This window comes from Vombatus ursinus, unplaced genomic scaffold (genome assembly GCF_900497805.2).
Source record: "Vombatus ursinus unplaced genomic scaffold, bare-nosed wombat genome assembly UNPS02014165.1, whole genome shotgun sequence".
NCBI classification, from domain to species: domain Eukaryota; kingdom Metazoa; phylum Chordata; class Mammalia; order Diprotodontia; family Vombatidae; genus Vombatus; species Vombatus ursinus.
The window spans coordinates 635,318-654,419 of NW_020953943.1; the positions used below are offsets into that span (position 1 = coordinate 635,318).

The following is a 19,102-nucleotide window of genomic DNA, read 5'->3' on the forward strand; positions in this document are numbered from 1 at the left end:
TGAAGTGGATTTGCTTGACTCTTTACTGGACTCAATTCCAGCCTTTCTCTCCTTCCATTTCCTGCTTTATTGACCTCTGAACCACTGTCTTTCCAGGATGTGGACCCTCCTGGTACCTTTATAGGCCCTCCTGCTCCCAGGAGTTAATCATTTACCTTTTCTCCTCCTTTCAATGGGAATTCCATCATCCTTTCTCCCCTTTTTCCTCAGGGTGTGAATCCTCACCCTCTTCCTACCTTGGAATGTAACTTCCTCTAAACCTTACCCGAATATGAAGCCTACCTTCCATTACCTCTCCTGATGTAATATTTCCCTCTCTCACCTCCCTTCCCAGGTATGAACCCTGGCAAGTCACTTTCACCCCTCTCTCTACTGTGCCTAGGGTCCTGTGGTTTCCGTGCTGGTCTCTGGTGGGGGCCTGAGGGCTGCCATAGCCTGCCAAGGTGTCCTTAGTGAACTGAGCCATGTGGGGCTCCTGGACACGGTCACATATCTTGCAGGAGTCTCTGGCTCCACCTGGTAAGAACCTCTCAGTGTGTGTTCTGTGTCTGGGGAGGGAATCCACATCTCCACTGGGAGGAAGGAAACTGAGTTCACACCCAGGCTCTATGCGCCACAAAATCCCACACCATAAATGCCCTGCTCCCTCCTGACAACGCTTGCTCCATGTATAATGTTGAGCCTACCACCCAGCTGATATTGAAAGGGTTTCTGTGAGGACACAATGAATGGCAAAGAACTTGGTGAAGTTGTCCAGAGTTTGAGAGGAACAATGGGCTTTGTGGATTACAAAGCAGAGCTGTAGTATAAAGCACTGTGGAAACTACCCAGCTGTCTAAATAGTGCATTGGGCTGATAGTCAATGGGTTTTCCGAGTGAAGGGCCATCCAGGCCTTTGTGAACTGCTAAGAACTTGAAACCATAATAGAAGGGAAGAAGGAGGCAAGCATTTCTGGAGGAAGTATTGTGTACCAGACACTGGACTAAGCAGTTTTACAAATGCTATCTTCTTGGATCCTCACAGCAACCCTAGGAGGGAGGTACTATTATCCCCATTTTATAGTTGAGGAAACTAAGGCAGGCAGAGGTGAAATCACTTCCTCAGGGTCTTCTTGACTCCGGGGCTGGTGCTATGTGCACGAGGGTGCCCCTTAGTGGCCTAATGGCTTTATAGTTGGCCAGATCTTTCACCAGCCAGGCTGACAGATGCTTTACTCATTCTTAGGTGCATGTCCTCCCTCTACACTGAGAATGATGGGTGGAAAGACCTGGGGAAGATGGAAAATGAGCTCAGGAGGCGGCTGCAGGAGGACTCCTGGATGGTCTCTGTTTCCCTGGATGGGCTCTGTGTGGCTGCAGAGAGGGATGACTATTCTCTCACTGACTTCTGGTCCTATTCTGCTGTCTACTACCTTACGAAGGAAGTAAGCTCTCCAGTGGAACCCAGGGAAGCTGAAGCCAGGGAGAGGTTTCATCTCAGGGTGAAGGTGTTCCCATTCTATACACCTATTGGCTGCTACCCCAGCCCAGGCCTCCTGCTTGCTGGTCAATCAACTAGTATTTATTAAGCGCGTACTATGTGCCACTCACTGTGCTAATCACTAGGGCACTGTGGGTAACCTCATGTTAACTTATTGGTGGTGAGGCAGAGAGGATCCCTTCCATCCTGAACATAGTCAAAAGAGCCCTAGTTTTAGAGTCAGGAGACCTGGGTTCAGATTCTGTCTCTGCTGCTGATTCTCTGTGGGTCCTTGGACAAATGACTTTCTCTCTCTGGACCTCAGTTTTCTTACTTGAAAAATGACATGGTTGGAGTAGCAATAATGTATTAGGGTCCTTTTCAGCTGCAAACCCTGTGAATTGGTAACATCTTGGCACCTCCTAGCTCCATGGGGGACACAACTCCCTGAATCCTTTTCCATTTCTCTGTACTGAAATCTCTTCTTCATAACCCAATCAGCTTCTAGGTGGCCATCTGTCCCATGCAAGAGAACAGTCTGAGATGGGGACTGTGCCATATCCCATATTCGCCAGCATCAACCATGACCTCAAGTCCAGTGGAAAGGAGAAGAATCTGAGTGAGCATGGTCCTGGTATCTCCCCTGGAGGAGACTTAGGGTGGGGTGGCAAGATATCTGTCCAAAAGACCTGTTTTGGGCAGTGATGTCAGGCAGTGTATGTCCAGAGTCACTGCTCTAGGAAGGTCTACAGAGTCCATGGAGCTGAGATCTTTTCGTGGAAGTGTGCAGAATCTTCACAGAATTTCAGAGTTGCAGGGTAAATCAGTGGCCATTTAGCCCAACCCATACCAGAACAAGAATCCCCACTTCACCATTCCCGACCAGTGGATATATTTCCCTGCTTGATATGCAAAGCCTTTCACCACCTGGCCCCCTTTCTACTTTGTCAGTCTTCCCATACTTAACTACTCTCCACATACTCTACAATCCAGCAACATTAGCCATCTAAAACATGCACATCTTTGTTAGACAAACTGCTATCTAACAATGTGTGGCTCCCACTCATCTTGTAGTTGAGAAGTTGTCTTTTGAATCTCAAGTATAGGGCTTGGCATCGCTATTGAATTTCATCTTCTTAAATTTAGCCCAGTACTTTAGTAGGTAGCCAGCTAAAAATTTCTGGGATCCTGACTTGGTTGTCTATTGTGCTGACTGGCCACCCCATGTTTATGATATCTCTAAATTTGATGAGTAGGCCATCTATGTGTTTTTTTCAAATAATTAATAGAAATGTCAAAATAGACCTATTTTCAAGATAACATTGAATCATAAATTACCCTTTGAATCTGTCCATACAAACAGTGCTGAATTTCTAAACTATGTTATTATCTAGAGCACATATCTCCATCTTTTCCCCAAGAATACTTTTGTCAAGTGATTTGCTAGAGCCTAGGCAAACTTATTTAAAACATTCCCAGGATCTGCTAGTTTAATGACCTGTTCAAAGGGATTGAGGTTAGTTAGGCATGACCTGTTCTTGGTACAGTTATACCTCCTTGTCATCACTTCTTCCCTCCTTAGATCTGTTAGCTATTGCTAACATTATTATTATTATTATTATCTTTTTCTCCTTCTCCTTCATCTTTTTATTTATACATTGTAGCATTTCCCCAAAATCAAAGTTGAGCTCTCTGGCCTATATGTAGTTTACAGTTTATTCCTTGTATCCCTCCCCCTTTTTTTAAACCTCAGGGAACATTTACAGTTCTCTAGTCCTGTGGCTCTTATTCTCTACAGTACTTATAAGATCACTGGGACGACCTCAGCCATTCAATTCAACAGTGTTTTTCAATACCAAAGGATTTGGTTCACCTGGGCCAGGAGACTTAAATTCAGTAAGTTCAGCAAGGTGTTCACTTACTACCTCTTTGCATATGTTGAATATCAACACTCTGTTAGACATTTTCATTTTGTCTTTTATAGTGCAAAAATATTTTTCTTTGAGAGAGAAAATAGAAGGAAGATAAATGAGCATCCCTGCTTTCTCTCCCTTGTCAACTATCCCTGTGCAATACACCTGTAGCCAGTAGCCCCACCATTTTTTGATTTTCCTCTTTCGCAAACATAGCTACCAACTTCCTTTTTTCATCTTTGGGCTCCCTTGCCAACCTCTGTTCATTCTCAGGGTTTACACTTGACACGATTCTCACAAGACTGTTCCATGACCTTATATTCATCTTTTCTTGCCTGTCTCTGCTTCTATCTGCTGTAAATACATTTTACAAAACTAGGTACATAAGTGAGTTCCTTGTGCATCCATGGTGGTCTCTTCAGATAGTTTTTCTTTTTCTTCCTCATCAAAATTGTTTCCTTTTCTCTTCAGAATTACATCCCTGAGAATTCCCCATGGTTCCAGTGCTGACTTCCTCTTTAGCATTTTAGTCTGTGGGTCCTACATATCTTTCCTCAGGACCCTCGGAGATTTGCTTTCCATAAATCAGGTGTGCATGTTAGAGTATGCCCAGGGTATCTCAGTTGCTATTCTTCATTATAGTTACTCTCTTGGGTATCTAGCTTGGAGAATCTATTATATACACATATATATGTATATATAGATAGATAAATAGGTAGATAGCCAGGTTTCTCCCTCTCCTATCATTTTCTGTGGAGAGCCTTTTTGATTATATTTACAAGACACTGGAAAACATATCCTCAGCTTTTTAAAGGTATATTTTATCCCCAGCCAGTGGCCAGTCATTCCTCTATTAATTCATAGTCCAGAAATCCAAATTTCATTCTCAGATATTAACTTTATTAGTTGTTCATTTCTATGATCAGTTTTTCTCATTGGTACCTCTTGTCAATAGACAGGAAGGAAAAAAAACCTCCCCATTTGCCCCTGTAGTCTTTAGTTTTTATCCCCGACAAGGCTTTGCAATATTTGACTATACTTTTTTTAGATTTCATCTGGCCATAGTATTTGTGCTTGGGTTGCTGGAAGTTGGTAGTGGTAATCCATTTTGACAAATCTTGTTCAGTTGTCTGTTATGCATCAAATACATGCTCTAAGAAGACAACTGACCTCTTTATTTTCATGAGATCAACAGACAGCTGATTGAGTAGGTCTCAGTGAAGAGACATTGAACACTTCTGCTCCTTGGTATTTCCCCCTAATCATTACCAAGTGATCTCACCTGATAGATTTTGTGGTTCTACCTTAACGTTTCTCAGAGAATATACAGCTGCTTCTTCACCAAATGTACATTTAGCTCCATCCTCTTCTCAACTTTATTTTTGAGGTTTCAAATGTGCAATGGAAGCCTTTCCCTTCCTCATCTTTGTGACATTCTTCCATTCTCCAACTTACTTACCCAGGTCAAGTTTCCCCTCTGCTTCTTCACATTTTTCTTAAACTTTTTTATTTTCACACTGAAGCCCCACTTCCACTTTGTAAAGAATCACTTCATTTCCCATTATAATGTGGAGCATAGAGATGAATTATTTGAACCTCTTTACCACAGCATCATGTTTTGTTCTGGGTACCATGGTTTAAGAGGGACATTGATAAGATGGTGAGTACCCAGAGGAGGGCAACCAGGTTGGTGAAGGGTGTAAAATTCATGACATCTGAGGATTAGTTGAAAGACCTGGGAATGTTTAACCTGAAGAAGAGAGGACTTAGGGGTATGTGACAGCTGCCTTCAGATATATGGATGGTTGCCTTGTTGAGGAGGCGTTAGATTTGTTCTGCTTCATCTCAGATGGCAATGGGGGGAATTTACAAAGAGACTGATTTAGCCTTGATGTCATGAAAGCTCCCCCATCATTTGAACTGTTTAAAAGTAGAGTTGCCTCTCTCCTACCATGGTGCCTTCGTTGGTGGCCTCCCTACTGAGGAGGCACCTTCCTTGGTGGTGTCCTTGTTGAGGTGGCACCTTCCTTGGTGGTGTCCCTGCTGAAGTGGTGCCTTCCTTCTCCTTAGAGCTATTCCAGCAGACACTGGATGGCCAATTGTCAGCTACATGAGGGAATTAGGGTTAGTATGAGTGGATATTGGATTATATGGCTACTGAGGTCCCTTCTAACTCTCAGGGTATGTCGTGTTGTTATTCTTCTCTCCTGGAAAGGAGAGCAGCCTCCATTTTGCACATAGAAAGCAGTCATGTGACTGTGGCAGAAATATAAGCATCCCACACTCATTGCAGGTCATTACAAGAACTTTCCTGTTCTCCATGCTTGTTGAGATCCTCAGCCTCTTTTAAAACATTACTTTTTGGTGTTTACAACTTGTTTCTCAAGTACCTTTTCAAATGAACAATGGGGCAATGCTGACTGACCAATCTGGTTTTCTCCCACTGGGTTTGGTCTAGTCTCCTATCCTGATTATTTCCAACTAGTTGGCACCAGGGAGTCACTAGGAAGAAACATGTATAGAGAGTAGATCTCTCTGGGAAAAGTAGGTGACAGGGAACTTGAAGTGGGAACATGTCTTAGTGTGAATGTAGTTGGATATAAAGCCACAGGGTGGTGTGAGTTTATCCTTGTGAAAAACTCCAGACAATGGTATGAATTTTTCTGGATGTGAATCTTTTCCTGTTGTGATTCCTACCCTGGTGTAAATACTCATGAAAGCCACACTTTTGTTTTCTTCCCAGATGCCTGGTTTGAATTCACTCCTGATTGGGCTGGCTACTCAACACCTGGTGCTTATGTCTCTACTGCTCTTTGTGGGAGTAAGTTTGAGGGAGGGAAGCTCGTACAACAAGAACCTGAAAGGGATTTCTCCTACCTTAGAGGTAAGAACTGAATCTATCCTCCAACAAGAGGCACCAACAGGAGGAATGAGCCTGTCCCTTCTTCACCTGTTACTCTGACTTCACATGTTACTATTTGGTATCCAAATAGAATCCTGGTTCCCAGAGGTTCCTCACCTTTGGGATTCCATGAGAGAATGGGAGCAGCTTGAAAAGTCTTTGCAGAACTATGTGAGATTACTTGCTGATGTGAACCCCAAGATGAAACCTTGTTAGCTCTTTATGTAATTTGGTACCCAGTTGTGCAATACTCTTAATTTCCATGTCCCTAGTGGTGACTTGGGTATCTGTACTCTTTAACAATCTGAAGGGGCAGAGGCAGGGCAAATGGACAGAGCGGTGTTCTTTTGATACTTAGAGAGACAAAGTGCCAAATGAGAACCCAGCCTTTAGTTACTTTCTGATCTTCTCCTCCTCTTCTTCTTCACAGCAGTATGTGGCAGTCCTCTGGCTGACATAAATGTTATTCTCAAAACCATCTGGGGTAGGTGTAAGAAACAGGTTTTCATCAGGGTTCAGAGAAGGAGGGAAGGGGAACAAACTGGGGTTTGGGGGCAGGATGGGCATTTCCCTTAACCCCTAGTGAAAGAATATGCATCCTCCTTGTAGATTTCTTCAAGAAATTTATCCATGGTTCAAGTACCCAAGAAGAAATGCTCCTTACTGATCCTGAAGGTAAGGGCCTGAACTTGGATGCTCTCATGCCTTGGGATGGGTTTGACCCTGGGTGTCAAGGAGCAGGTTTCTTTTTTTTGAGGCAATCAGGGTTAAGTGACTTGCCCAGAGTCAGACAGCTAGTAAGTATCTGAGGTCAGATTTCAACTCGGGTCCTCCTGACTGCAGGGTTGGTGCTTTATGCATTGTGCTACCTAGCTGGCCCAAGGATCAGTTTTAAAAAGGTCATATTGGGGGATTGTGGCCACATAAATATACTCATCTTGCTTGAAACTTTCATGAGCTGGATTATGTGGACTGGAGTCAGTGGCTCTTGAATTATACCTGCCTGCTCTACCCTTGTACTCAGTGGAAGCCATGCTCCCTAACTATGTTCATTGTTTCATTCCTTTGAAATTCAGCAGGTCAGCTTGTGAAATGATCTTAGGGAAACCCAGTCAACTACCTTAGGTTTACAGGGAATCAGAGAGAGAAAGGGATAATTGACTCTTAAATATGAAGCATTTACTAAATAACAAAGCAAAAGCAAAAGTAACCATAACATTTACTCAGTAGTAGTCAAGCACAGTAATAATGGAAAAGTTAAAGTCTGTCCATGAACCTGGGTCACACTCTCACTAATGAACACAGTGTCCCTAAGGGAGAGGACAGGTATCTGGATTGGACACACACTTACTGGAGTCAAGCAGTAAGTCAAATAGAGAGGCCCATGTGCCTGGGGCAACAAATGCCTCTGGAATAATCTTCAGAATTGTTGATCTCTTTGGTATGCACCATGCATCACTTGGTGGGCAAAATTAGTTTTCAGCTAGTTGCTTTCCTGTTGAGGAAAGGCACTTGACTGCTATGCTTGGGCTGCTGAAGCAGTGTCAAGTTCTTTTTAGCACATAGCTGCCAGTGGCAAGGCATTCATAAAGTGTTGAGCTCTTTTAGCAAAATATAATATTATGCTTTTGTGGTGAAAAGCAGTTCCATTGAGTCTGGAATCATCCAGCATTATCAGATCTGTTCTCTATGAGCTATGAGAAGTTCTCCCCTCTCAAACTACAAAAGGCAGTAAAAGAGTAATACAGGCTCTCCTGAAATGTTCCTGTCTCACAAGTGGCACTAGCTGACAATGAGCCTAACAACTCTTTCCATAGAGGGAGGATCCTGATATTCTCCAACAACCTTCAGGTACCTACAGAGCTCTTCTCTAATCAAACAGCTACTGACTTCACTTGCAAAGCCTACCTGTCAGCTTTGCTCCATCCCTATCAGCTTCTATATTCTGTGTTTTGTCAGGTGCTTTTCTCTATGCCTTCTCTTCTCAGCTTCTGACTCTTCCTGTGTTCAGCTTCTCCCTATCCTGTTTTCTACATCTTTTTGTTTTCTTCATATCATTTATAATGCTTCAAATTAGGGCTTCCTTATAAGTAGTGACATGTTTCTATCTTATGAGGTGAAACTAAAAAATTCCACCTTTCTTATAAGAATGACTCCAATAGTCCTTACCTAACTATTTCATGCATTCTTAACAGGTATTGGATTAGATTGATAATTTCTATTTAAGTCTTCAAATTATTTACATAATCATATGTAAATGAGTGGATAGAACACAGTGCCCTGCAGTCTTCCCTATCTCAGTTGATGTGTCTTCCACTGGGACCTGTTGATAAATTTATGTGAGAGACAGTTTTCTCTCACCTCCATAGGACATCTACATCTCTCTTCAATCATTTTTGGGAGTGTTGAGTTTCTTTTCAAGTTCATTTTGTCATTATCTTTCACAGGAATGCTCTTTTTCTTCTCCCTCAAGCAACCAAAAAGGTCACATAATGAAGGGATCACACTTTATACATATACCACTTAGAGCAGTTCACCATGAAGTCATTGAACTTGAGTAGTGCTGGAGTACTACCATGTTGGTAGTGAATCTCTAGTTTCACTAGATTCACTAAAATATATGATTCTTACCCAATTGTCTCGAGACTCATAGTGACCCTGTTGTTTAGATGCCCATCTTGCCTGAAATTTTTTATGAGGTGGATTATGTGGACAGGCTTCAATGGCTCTTGAATCATTCCTGACAGCATGACATTTTATGATCAGTGGGAACCATTCTCCTTAACTGTGTTCCTCATTTCATCCCTTTGAGATTCAATACATCAATTTGTAAAATAGTTTTAGGATAACCCAGTCAGTACCCCCCCTTGCTGTACAGGCAGGAAATGCCAAGGCAAACACACTTTGTTGTTACTAGAAAGGGCAACCCCCTCACCTTTGCAACTGCACTGTCTGAAAACCATACTGACCATGACCCTGGGCATGGTATTCTAGGCAACTCTCTTGGACTTTAAATTGCTGAGGATATAAGATCCTGCATTGGTAGAGGGAGTTCTCTCCTGGAAATTCCCTATACCAATAAAATTGCAACTTTAGTCCTTATCCCTATATTTATTCTGTATATCATTATATATGCACAGGTGGTCACCCCTGGGAGAATATAAACTTCTTGACAGTAAGGATTCCTTTATTCTTTATATTTATAAAGCCAGTAACTAGCACACAGTAGGCTCTTCCTCTGTGCTTGCTTGCTTGCTTGAATGGTTGATTTCAAATACTTGAAGACAGACATCATAACCATCCTTCTCTTCTGTTGTATTTGTTACTATTTGAGGAAATGAAAAGAATTGAGCAGTGACATAGCATTTCACTCAGCCATCTTTATGATTTTAAAAACAATAATAACAACAATAATTATCACTCCTATATTCATAGTGCTTTAAGGCCTACACATCACCCTCCCCAACAGACTACTGTTACACAAGTAGGAATTGCCAGAAGTAGAATTCAATTTCAATTCATAGTGTTCTTTCCACTAAATTTGCTGCTATCCAGCAAGGGAGATTTAGGGTGATTCTAAAGAATTTGCTTGTAGGATGATCAATTTAGGTGACCAAAGGAGGTTATGGATTCCTCCTCTTTAAGGATCTTGGTGTTGATATAGCTTCTGAAGATGGCTTAAGTGCTAAGATTATTGATTCCTAGTACCTTCAAGCTTGGACCAGTAGACATCTACCTGTGAACAGATAAATTTCTCATCTTCCTAGGCCTCCTACCTGAAGAGAGGGTTCTTTACTTCTCAGCCACCTCTGCTTGGCTCCTGGGGCCTGGGGAATTCAGAATAAAGGGGCATTATTTATATTGTGACTTTTCTTATCAGGAATTACCTTGAAAAACCTCATGGGTCACCTATTCAACTTGGTTTACACCTTCCTAACAGATGGAGACTGTCTGCCCACCCTGAAAAATCTGCAGGTTATACTGACAGGTAGGAAGAGATGGTGGTAGTTCCAGTAAGGTATTCGATACCATGGAAAGAGCCCCTCTCTTGAGTAGAATCTCATAGCACGTCAAAGCTATAATGACCCCTAGACTCATTTTCAGAAAAGGAACCTGAGGGATCTGTTTAAGATCCCACAAGGAGTTAGGGGCAGAGCTGGGAGGTGAACCAGGTTCTTCTGACTTGAAATTTAGGCTTCTTGTTACTACACAATGAGTGCTTAATCTTGAAATGAGTGTGTGTGTGTGTGTGTGTGTATGTATGTGGAGGGTCCTTTACTTAGGTCTCTTATCTTTTATTAACTCTACGTTCAGAAAGCCTTTGATGTGATGAGTAAGACAAGACATCAACTTTTGGGCAGCTCCTAGTTTAAAAGAGAAGGTGATTTTTCACCTCTAAGAGTCTCTGATATGAGGTTTAGACACAGTCCTGCCCTTGGGGGATCCCTTAGTTTACGGTAAGAGCCATACCTGGGCCACTGAGTCAGTTGTGGTTTGACAATGTAGACCTTCCCTCAGAGGGTCCCCAGTTTAAGGAAAGAGATTTGACATCTGGCTGAGATAGGAAACTTGGGTATAACTGCACCCCAGTGTAATGCTCTGTAATAATACCTATGCCAGTGAGATGTTTTAAGGAAGAGAGGAGTAGGAAGAAGGATTGCAACAGGGCTAAGGATAGATAAGAGAGGCTGACAGTATGGGCACAGAAGCAGAGATAGGGAATAATTTTTCAGTTGTGTTCTCAAAACTCTTGAAGACTACCCAAACAGTCTCAGGTTCTATATCCTCCAAAAACATTTGACAAAATTTCCTGGGTGAAGATCCTCTGTGAAGCCTAGAATGAGCTGGCCAAGGTGCTAACATATCCAGTCAGGGTACATCAGGATGCTTCTGAAGTCCAGAAGGATGCGTTCATTGCTTTCCATACTTCTTGTCCTACCTTCCTCCAGACTAGCTGAATTCCTGGTCAAAGGGCTACAACACAGAGCTACTCAGTACATATGGAACCCTCAGAGGGGGTGGAAACTGATGTGACCTCTTTCTGGCCACAGGGGACAAATATTTTTCTGAGGCTATGACACTGATCAACCAGATGATTGAGCAGTGGGGCCAGATCTCTCGAGATCAACAGAAACAGCTCATTCAGGATTTGCTGGCAAAGTCCTTGAACCAAGATTTGCTGAAACAGAGTGAGTGAAATTTGAAAATTTCCCCTACAGCTGAGTTGTACCTTCTGGGGAGGGGGGGATACCTGTCACCTTTCTAATGTTAGATAACCAATGTTCCTTGGAGGCAGGTGAGGGCAGTAGGGAGTGGGATGCAATCAGCCAAAATCCTACAGGATATCACAGCTCAAGGGCCATCTGAAAATGCCTCTTCCAAACACCTTTTCTTCATGGTAGTGAAACTAAGGCTTAGAGAGGGGCAAAGGTAGGCCCAAGTTCCAATATTCAGCCTAGAAAATCCCAGGATCACAGGATTTAGAGCTATAAGGGATCTTAGGGTTGATCTAGTCGAAAAACTGAGGTCCAAAGAGCTCGGGCAAGGTCACGTAGCCAGTAAGCACCCGAGCCAGGTCTCAAACTCAGATTTAAGGACTCTACTTTCTCTGCTTTTTCTACACAACTTATTTGGCTTTTTGGTCCTTGCTTTTCCCAACACTGGACTTCTTTCATAGACATCTCTGACTCTGATTCTAATTTCTCTTCCTCTAGGCAGTGTCCCATCTTTCCTAAAATTTTTGTGGAAGACCACCAACTGTCTTTTAAGATGGACGTGGGGAACAATGCATAACTTTCTGTATAAGTATGGTAAGGGCTTTTCGGGATAACAGTGTTTGAGTAGGAGAGGACTGGAGTGATCATTCTTAGCCAATCCAGATCTGGGCAGCTGTATAGCATCTCTGGGAAGTGGCCCCTTTCTGCTGAAAGACCTTCAGTGATAGGGATAAGACCCCAAGACAGCCCATTCTATGTTGGGACACGTACCTTTGTTATGCTGTGTCATATCAGCATGTATTTAGTAAGCACTTGCTCTACTCCAGGCACTGGGCTAAGCACTGGAGATACAAAGAAAGGCAAAAAACTCCATTCCTTGCCTTCTGGGAGTTTGCACTTTAATTGGGAAGACAACATGAAAACAAGTATGTACAAACAAGATAGAGACAGGATAAATTGGGGGAAATCCAGAGAGGGACATCACTAATATTAAGGGGGACCAGGAAAGGCTTCTTTCAGAAAGTGAGACTTAGCTGAGACTTGAAGGAAATGAAAGAAGCCAGCAGGTAGAGGTGAGGAGGAAGAATGTTACAGGTATGGGAGACAACCATAAAAATGCCTAGAGTCAAGAGATGGAGTGACATGTTGGGAAGTTTTTCCTCACATCTGGGTGAAATTTGCTGCCATAATATTTCCCCTTCTCCATTGCTCCTAGTTCTGCCTTCTGGGACCAGGCAGAACAATTAAATCAGCCTTTAACATATCCACCCTTCAAATATTTGAAGACAGACTATCTTTCTCTATCCACCTTCCTCTTTTTTAACCCCAGCAATGGTCATCCATGGAGCCCTTTTGGCATGGGGGACCAGAAACGAAGTAAGAGAGTAGAGAGAGAAAGCAGAGGTGGGAACTGTGAAGGGGATTTTGAGGGGGCATCCATAGAATAATTTCTTATTAGTGAATAGAAAAGAATGTGTCTGTAGCTGATGGTGGGTGAGGCCACAGCTAGCCATAAAAATGAGTAGACTCACATCTCTGAGGTTTTGTTGCTTTCTGTTCAATGGCTCGTGTGATCCTGATTCAGGAATGAGTTGGGCCAGCTCCAGCTCTGAGATTCTATGATTTTGTGAGAGAGTCTCTGATCTTTTTTTTTTTTCTGAGGAGACACTGAAGACAAGCTTCTCACAGAAAAGAAAAATATGTATTTGATGGATGCTGGCTCGACTATCAACTCTGCCTATCCTCTGGTCCTGCCCCCCATTCGGAGCACTGATATCATCCTGTCCTTTGACTTCAGTGCAGGGGATCCATTTAAGGTAACAGGAAGGGCATTTTCAACTTCCAAAGACCCTAGTCAGAAGTCATCAAGGAAGAAAGAGTCCTTTCTTGGGATATGAGACCTGATACCTAATCCCCAACTCATGGTAGGACCTTCATCCAGTCCTTTTCTCTCTCTGATTAGCCTCCCTTTCCCATACTAGAAAGTCAGACTTTGGGAGGAGGCTGGAAAGTCTCTAGAGACCCTTCAGGCACTGGAGCCCTCAGGTGGTAACTACAATGTGTCTGTATCCCCTCTCCTCAGACCATCAAGGCCACAGAGAAGTACTGCAAAGCCTGCAATATTCCCTTCCCTCTGGTGGATGACGCTAAGCTCGACCAAGAAGCCAAGGCTCCCTCTGACTTGTACATCTTTGAAGGGGAGAATGCACCAGTGGTCATGCACTTCCCACTTTTCAATAAAGTGAATTGTGGCAGCAAAGGTATGGGTTTGGGCTGCACAGCCACTGAGGTGCCTTGTACTGTGTTGGTGGAGGTGGGGCTAAAGGGCATTGTGGTCCTGGGTTCAAAGGCTTTGCTGTCACCTGGAATGCTCACTGTGGGGTTGCAAGCATGAGCTCTGGTGAAGGTTGCTCACCTGGAAAAGAGAGATGTTACCGCCTCCAGGTAGCCATAAGGTGTGATCCCTACTTTTTGTAGTCCCTTCTACTTTAGTCCTGCCTGTAATGAGACAATACATCAGCCAGTGTTTTAAGGGCTTAAGTACCTGTGATCTGAGTGGTGGTGGTGGAGGGATTTGAGACTGATGTGGATCCTCTAGGCAAAGTAGCCTGGTGAAGGTCCTTGGTTTGAGCTCAGTTTGGCCCAGGTGGTATTCATCACCTTCCACACATGTGGCAAGTACTAGGCATGTTACCAGGATGAGCATAGGGAATATACATACTTTTTGTGCTTAGAGAAACAGAGGTAGAGGTAACAGAAATAGAGACGCAAGGCACAGGATGGCAACAGTATGTGGTCAACACAAGGTTGAGCAGAACAAAGATTTGTGGTGGTGCCCCTCCCCACACTTTGGATTCTCAGAAGCAAGCACGTTTTAGAATCATTCATGGCTCTTCCATCTTTTTCTTGATCTAGCCAGGCTCTCCAATCTTTTCTGCCATTGCCAGCTAGGTTTGCACCCATGCCCTTCTTAGAGCTATTGACCATCCTCTTTAAGGACCAGAAGAATTTAGTGTGAGATGGGGTAAGGGGCACTCTTAGGATGCTAGTGCTTCTGTCCTGTTGGGTCCATATCTAAGAAGCAGCACAGCAGTGCCTGGCCTAGTTTCTTTGAGTCCTGTTTGATCCTGGTTAAGGTTGGGAAGAACTAGTTCTTATGTTAGAATTTCATACTATCCAAGGGATATAAGTAAAATCAAGTCAACTAGTATTTATTAAGTGGGTACAATAATGAGGCCTGTGTTCAACTAGATGTGCCCGCTCATTTCAGGGGATGGAAGAAAATGGGGTCTAAGTCAGGAAGGTTCTGTCTCCCACACTGTTTTCCCGGGTTTGCCCATGGATCCCATTCAGCTATGCAGGTTGGAGTTAATATTCTGACGTGCCCCTCAGTGCCCTCATCAGCAGCCTGCAAGCCTTCTCCCCCTGCTTGCTGAGCTATCTGAAATAACCGCCAGCATCAGTTCTGTTTTCTAATATAGTGAACCTGATAAGCTTTTGGTGCCTAATCCAGTATCCAACAGTGTCACCAGCTAAAGGTCAGAATAACTACAGTCCCAATAGGCTGCTCCCTCCTCAGTGAGTTCTACTGCTTATAAACATTGTGAGACATTCCACAGGCACTGTCTAAATTTTCTGAAGTTAGTAACTAATTATTAATATTATTAATTATTAACATTAGCAAATGCCCCACAGCTTTGTAATATTAGCACAGTCGGTTATCATCTGTGGACTGTCTCCCCTCTATCTGCAGTAAACTCCTGCCATGTCTCTCCAAAACTTTTACCTCTGTTTCTCTTATTAACTGCCCAGCCCCACTCCCTTCTGCCTCCTATATGCCACACCACAGACTCGCATCACATTAAACCAAACCTCAATGGGACAAATTTATAACAGCATAATTTCAAGCTTCCAAACATCCCACTTTCCATAGTTCAAAGATTTAGAAGTGGGAGGGACCTCAGAAGCCAGGTAGTTCTTACAAATCAGGAAACTGAGACCCTGAGAGCTTAAGTGACTTGCCAAAGGACCACCAGATTATAAGTAGCATATCCAGGGTCTGAACCCAGATCTCATGAGACAATGAATGCAGCACCTTTTCCTACTATTGATTCTATGAATTTGCCAATTTTGAATTAGAATTCTGACATGTTTTCATATTGTCCAAGATGAACTGCACACTAGAGTGTCTCCAAATTCCAAATTCCAAATAGCCTTTTCCAAATTCACATCAAGTTACCAACACCTATAGTGTTAAGGTTGAGAATTATTAGAAGCCACCCCACTTCTCTGATAGTGGTCTCATTTCAGAGGCATCAGCTCTTGACTTATAGTTGCTGTTACATGGACTCATTCGACAGGGAGCTGACTCAGGCTTATAGACATAGCTGCTGATATAACATTTACAGAAATGGTGCTTTAATAACAATAGTTAGCACTTAGGTAGTGCTTTAAAGTTTGCAAAGTACTATGTATGTATATATCTCTATCTATCTCTGTCATCTCTATATCTATCATCTCTATCTCATTCAGTCTTCCAAGCACCACTGTCAAGGACTGGCTCTTATTCTCCAAATTTTACAGATAAAGAAATTAAGGCAGATGAAAGTCAAGTAACTTGCCCAGGATCACACAGCTAGTAAGTGTCTGAGGCAGAATTTGAATTCAGGTCTCCCTGACTCCAAGTACTACATTCTATCCACTGTGCCACTTAGTAAGTTAACAAACATTTATTAAGCATTTACTATGTGCCACACATTGTGCTAAGCAGTTGGAATACAAAGAAAAACAAAAGACAGTTCCTACTTTCAAGGAGCTCAAGGTCTAGTGGAGGAGACAACATGCCAACAGCTATATACAAGCAAGATATAGACAAGATCGGCTGGAGATAATCAACAGAGGGAAGCCACGAGAATTAAGGGGAATCGGGGAAAGGCTTCCTGTAGAAGTGAGGACTTGAAGGAAGCCAGGGAAACCAGGAGGCAGAGATGAGGAAGGAGAGAATTTCAGGCATGAGTTTCATAGCCACTGAAAATGCATGGAATTGGGAGATAGAGTGTCCTGTGTGAGGAACAGCAAAGAAGCCAGTGTCACTGAATGAATGGCATCTGTGTGTGCGCGTATGAGTGTGCGCATGTGTTCATGTGTGTTTATGTGTATGTGTGTTAAAGTGTAAGAAGACTAGAAATGTGAAAGGATGTAAGATCATGAAGGACTTTGAATGCCAGGCAGAGGATTTTATGTTTGATCCTATAGGTGCTAGTGGCTCCCTAGCCACTCTCCCTAGAGAATGAGATATAGAGATATAGATATAGAGCCATGAGTTTACTGAATGAGGTGGGATGGAGTGACAAGCTCAGAGTACTGCTTTAGGAAAATCACTTTGGTGGCCGAACAGAGGATGAATCCGAGTGGGGAGGGACTTGAGACAGCAGCACCACCAGTGGGCTATTGCAATAGTCCTGATGTGATTTGATGTGGGCCTGCACCAGAGCGGTGGTAGTGTTAGAGGAGAGAAGAAAGTATATTTGAGAGATGTTACAAAGGTGAAATTGATAGGCTTTTACTATAGGGGATAAGAGATAGTGAAAAGTCAAGGGTGACTCCTAGGTTGTGAGACTGACTGATTGGGAGAAAGGTGGTTACAGTGGACAGTGACCAGAAAGTTAGGAAGAAGCAAGAGTTTAAGAGAAAGGATTCAGTTTTGGACATGTTGAGTTACAGATGCCCAATAGGCAGTTGGGAAGACTGGAAATCCAGAGAGAGGTTAGGGCAAAATGAGTAGGCATAAGAATCATCAGCACAGAGAGATGACAATTAAATCCATGGGAAATCACCAAATAAAATAGTACAGGAGAAAATAAGAGAGCTCAGGACAGAGCCCTGTGGGACTCTGACAATTAGCAGTCATAATCTGTCTGAAGGTCCAGCAAAGGATACTGACAATGAGCAGTCAGATAAGTAGGAGAGAGCCAGGAGAGAGTAGTATCACAAAAACTCCAAGAGAAGAGAATATCAGAAGAGGATGATTGATGGTAGCAAAGGCTACAGAGAGATGAAGAAGGAATGTAATTGAGAAAAGGAAATTATATTAAGCAATTAAAAGATTATTAGTAACATTTGAGAGAGCTAAGCAGTAAAGGGAGGAGAGAAAGAGAGGAGAGAGAGAGGCCTGGAAAAGTTGTAATGGCTCCTAAGATATCCCTAGTTCCATGTGAGAAGGCAAGCAGGATGGGGAGGCACATGGAAGACAATTTCTGTGAGGGATGCTTGAAGGAGTTAAGTATTTGTAAGTAAGAAGGCTTTGGGATGCTTCATCACTGTCACAAGTGTGTGAAGGGGAGGAGATATTAAGGCATACTTTTTCTTTGTTACTGGTGACTTTTTATTTGAGGTTGGATGATGACTTGTCAAGGATGTCAGAGGCCAGAATTCTGTACAAGTATGTGAAAGGAGAGTCCCTCTGAGGTCCTTTCATGCTCCGAGATTCTGTGGCCACCTGTTCTTAGAGTTGCTTTGATGTCAGGGTTCCAGAGCTAACTCTCTTCTAACGAGGAGAGCACAATCCAGAAAGGGCTGCTTGGTAACATCGTGGTTTCTCTGTCTCTCTCTGTCTTAGACGTCATTGAGCAGAGACACGAGACGTATGCCACATTCCGCCTCACAAACTATTCTGATGATGAGGTGTGTCAACTCCTGGAGGACTCGAAGGCAAATGTCAGAAACAATAAGGATTGTATCTTCATGAAGATCTCTGAACTGGCCAAGCCAGCCTCCTAGGAAGCAGCCTCACTAGCTTCTCCCCTCACAGAGCACACACATGCTGGGACTGGCTTCTGTTCCCGGGGAGCAGCTGTCGTTCCTTCTGCCCCTTTGGGAGAGGCACTGATTCACCTTCTCAGTTAAATGCTTCAAATGGCTGACTTTTGTTTCAAGGTTCCAACATTTTGCTTTGTACCCTTCATGCAACTTTACCCACATTCTTTTTACCCTTTCCCAGGCCCAATAAAATGTTGACTTGCCTTTCAGGAGTCTCTTGTTCCATCCTTCTGCTTTATTGGGTGCTATTTGCAGAAGCTTAGAGTTGGCAGGAGGAGGGCTGATCCCAGGGTCAGGACACATGAGTTTGAGTCCTGGCTCAGACACTGGATATGTGACCCTGGATTACTCACTTGGGTTTTCTGAGCTTCTGTTTCTTCATCTGTAAACCGATAATATATGTAATATCTAGCTCAGATGTTGTATAAGTGAGCTTGGGAATATGACATAATCAACAAGCACTTATTAAGTGTTTATTGTATGCTAGATACTGGACTATGCACTGAAATAGTGTTAGACACAACACAAACTACTTTGTCATGAGGTAGAATAATGTAATAGGGAAAAAAGAAAAATGTAGAAAAAGTGTTATGGGAAATTTTATGGGAAGATACCACTCTTATCTGGAGGTTGGAAAAGAATGCTTCACGTAGGATATGATCCCTTAAGATGGACCTTTAAGGAATGGAGGGCTTTCAAGAGACTGAACTGGGGAAAGTTCATTCCAGGAATGAAGATATCATGGAAAAGGGAGAGGGAAGGAGGAGAACCAAGGAAGGGGAGTTGGTGGGAG

General features: G+C 43.0%; 1 protein-coding gene across 14 annotated transcripts in view; it reads left to right on the top strand.

Annotated features, from left to right (window-relative positions):
* Window positions 1–18,518, top strand: part of PLA2G4C (phospholipase A2 group IVC) — a 35,542-nt gene extending 17,024 nt beyond the window's left edge. For 9 of the 14 annotated variants that reach the window (XM_027859251.1, XM_027859256.1, XM_027859257.1 and 6 more), the window contains exons 5-16: window positions 383–519; window positions 1,226–1,424; window positions 1,961–2,078; window positions 6,116–6,256; window positions 6,705–6,758; window positions 6,884–6,949; window positions 10,155–10,262; window positions 11,326–11,463; window positions 11,989–12,084; window positions 13,153–13,307; window positions 13,574–13,751; window positions 18,110–18,518. In XM_027859251.1, the coding sequence (XP_027715052.1) occupies window positions 383–519; window positions 1,226–1,424; window positions 1,961–2,078; window positions 6,116–6,256; window positions 6,705–6,758; window positions 6,884–6,949; window positions 10,155–10,262; window positions 11,326–11,463; window positions 11,989–12,084; window positions 13,153–13,307; window positions 13,574–13,751; window positions 18,110–18,270 (1,551 nt within the window). In that variant the 3' untranslated portion in view covers window positions 18,271–18,518. The remainder of the gene's footprint in view (window positions 1–382; window positions 520–1,225; window positions 1,425–1,960; window positions 2,079–6,115; window positions 6,257–6,704; window positions 6,759–6,883; window positions 6,950–10,154; window positions 10,263–11,325; window positions 11,464–11,988; window positions 12,085–13,152; window positions 13,308–13,573; window positions 13,752–18,109) is intronic. The other 5 variants (XM_027859259.1, XM_027859258.1, XM_027859261.1 and 2 more) reach the window with 5 other exon arrangements.
* Window positions 18,519–19,102: the final 584 nt, after the last annotated feature.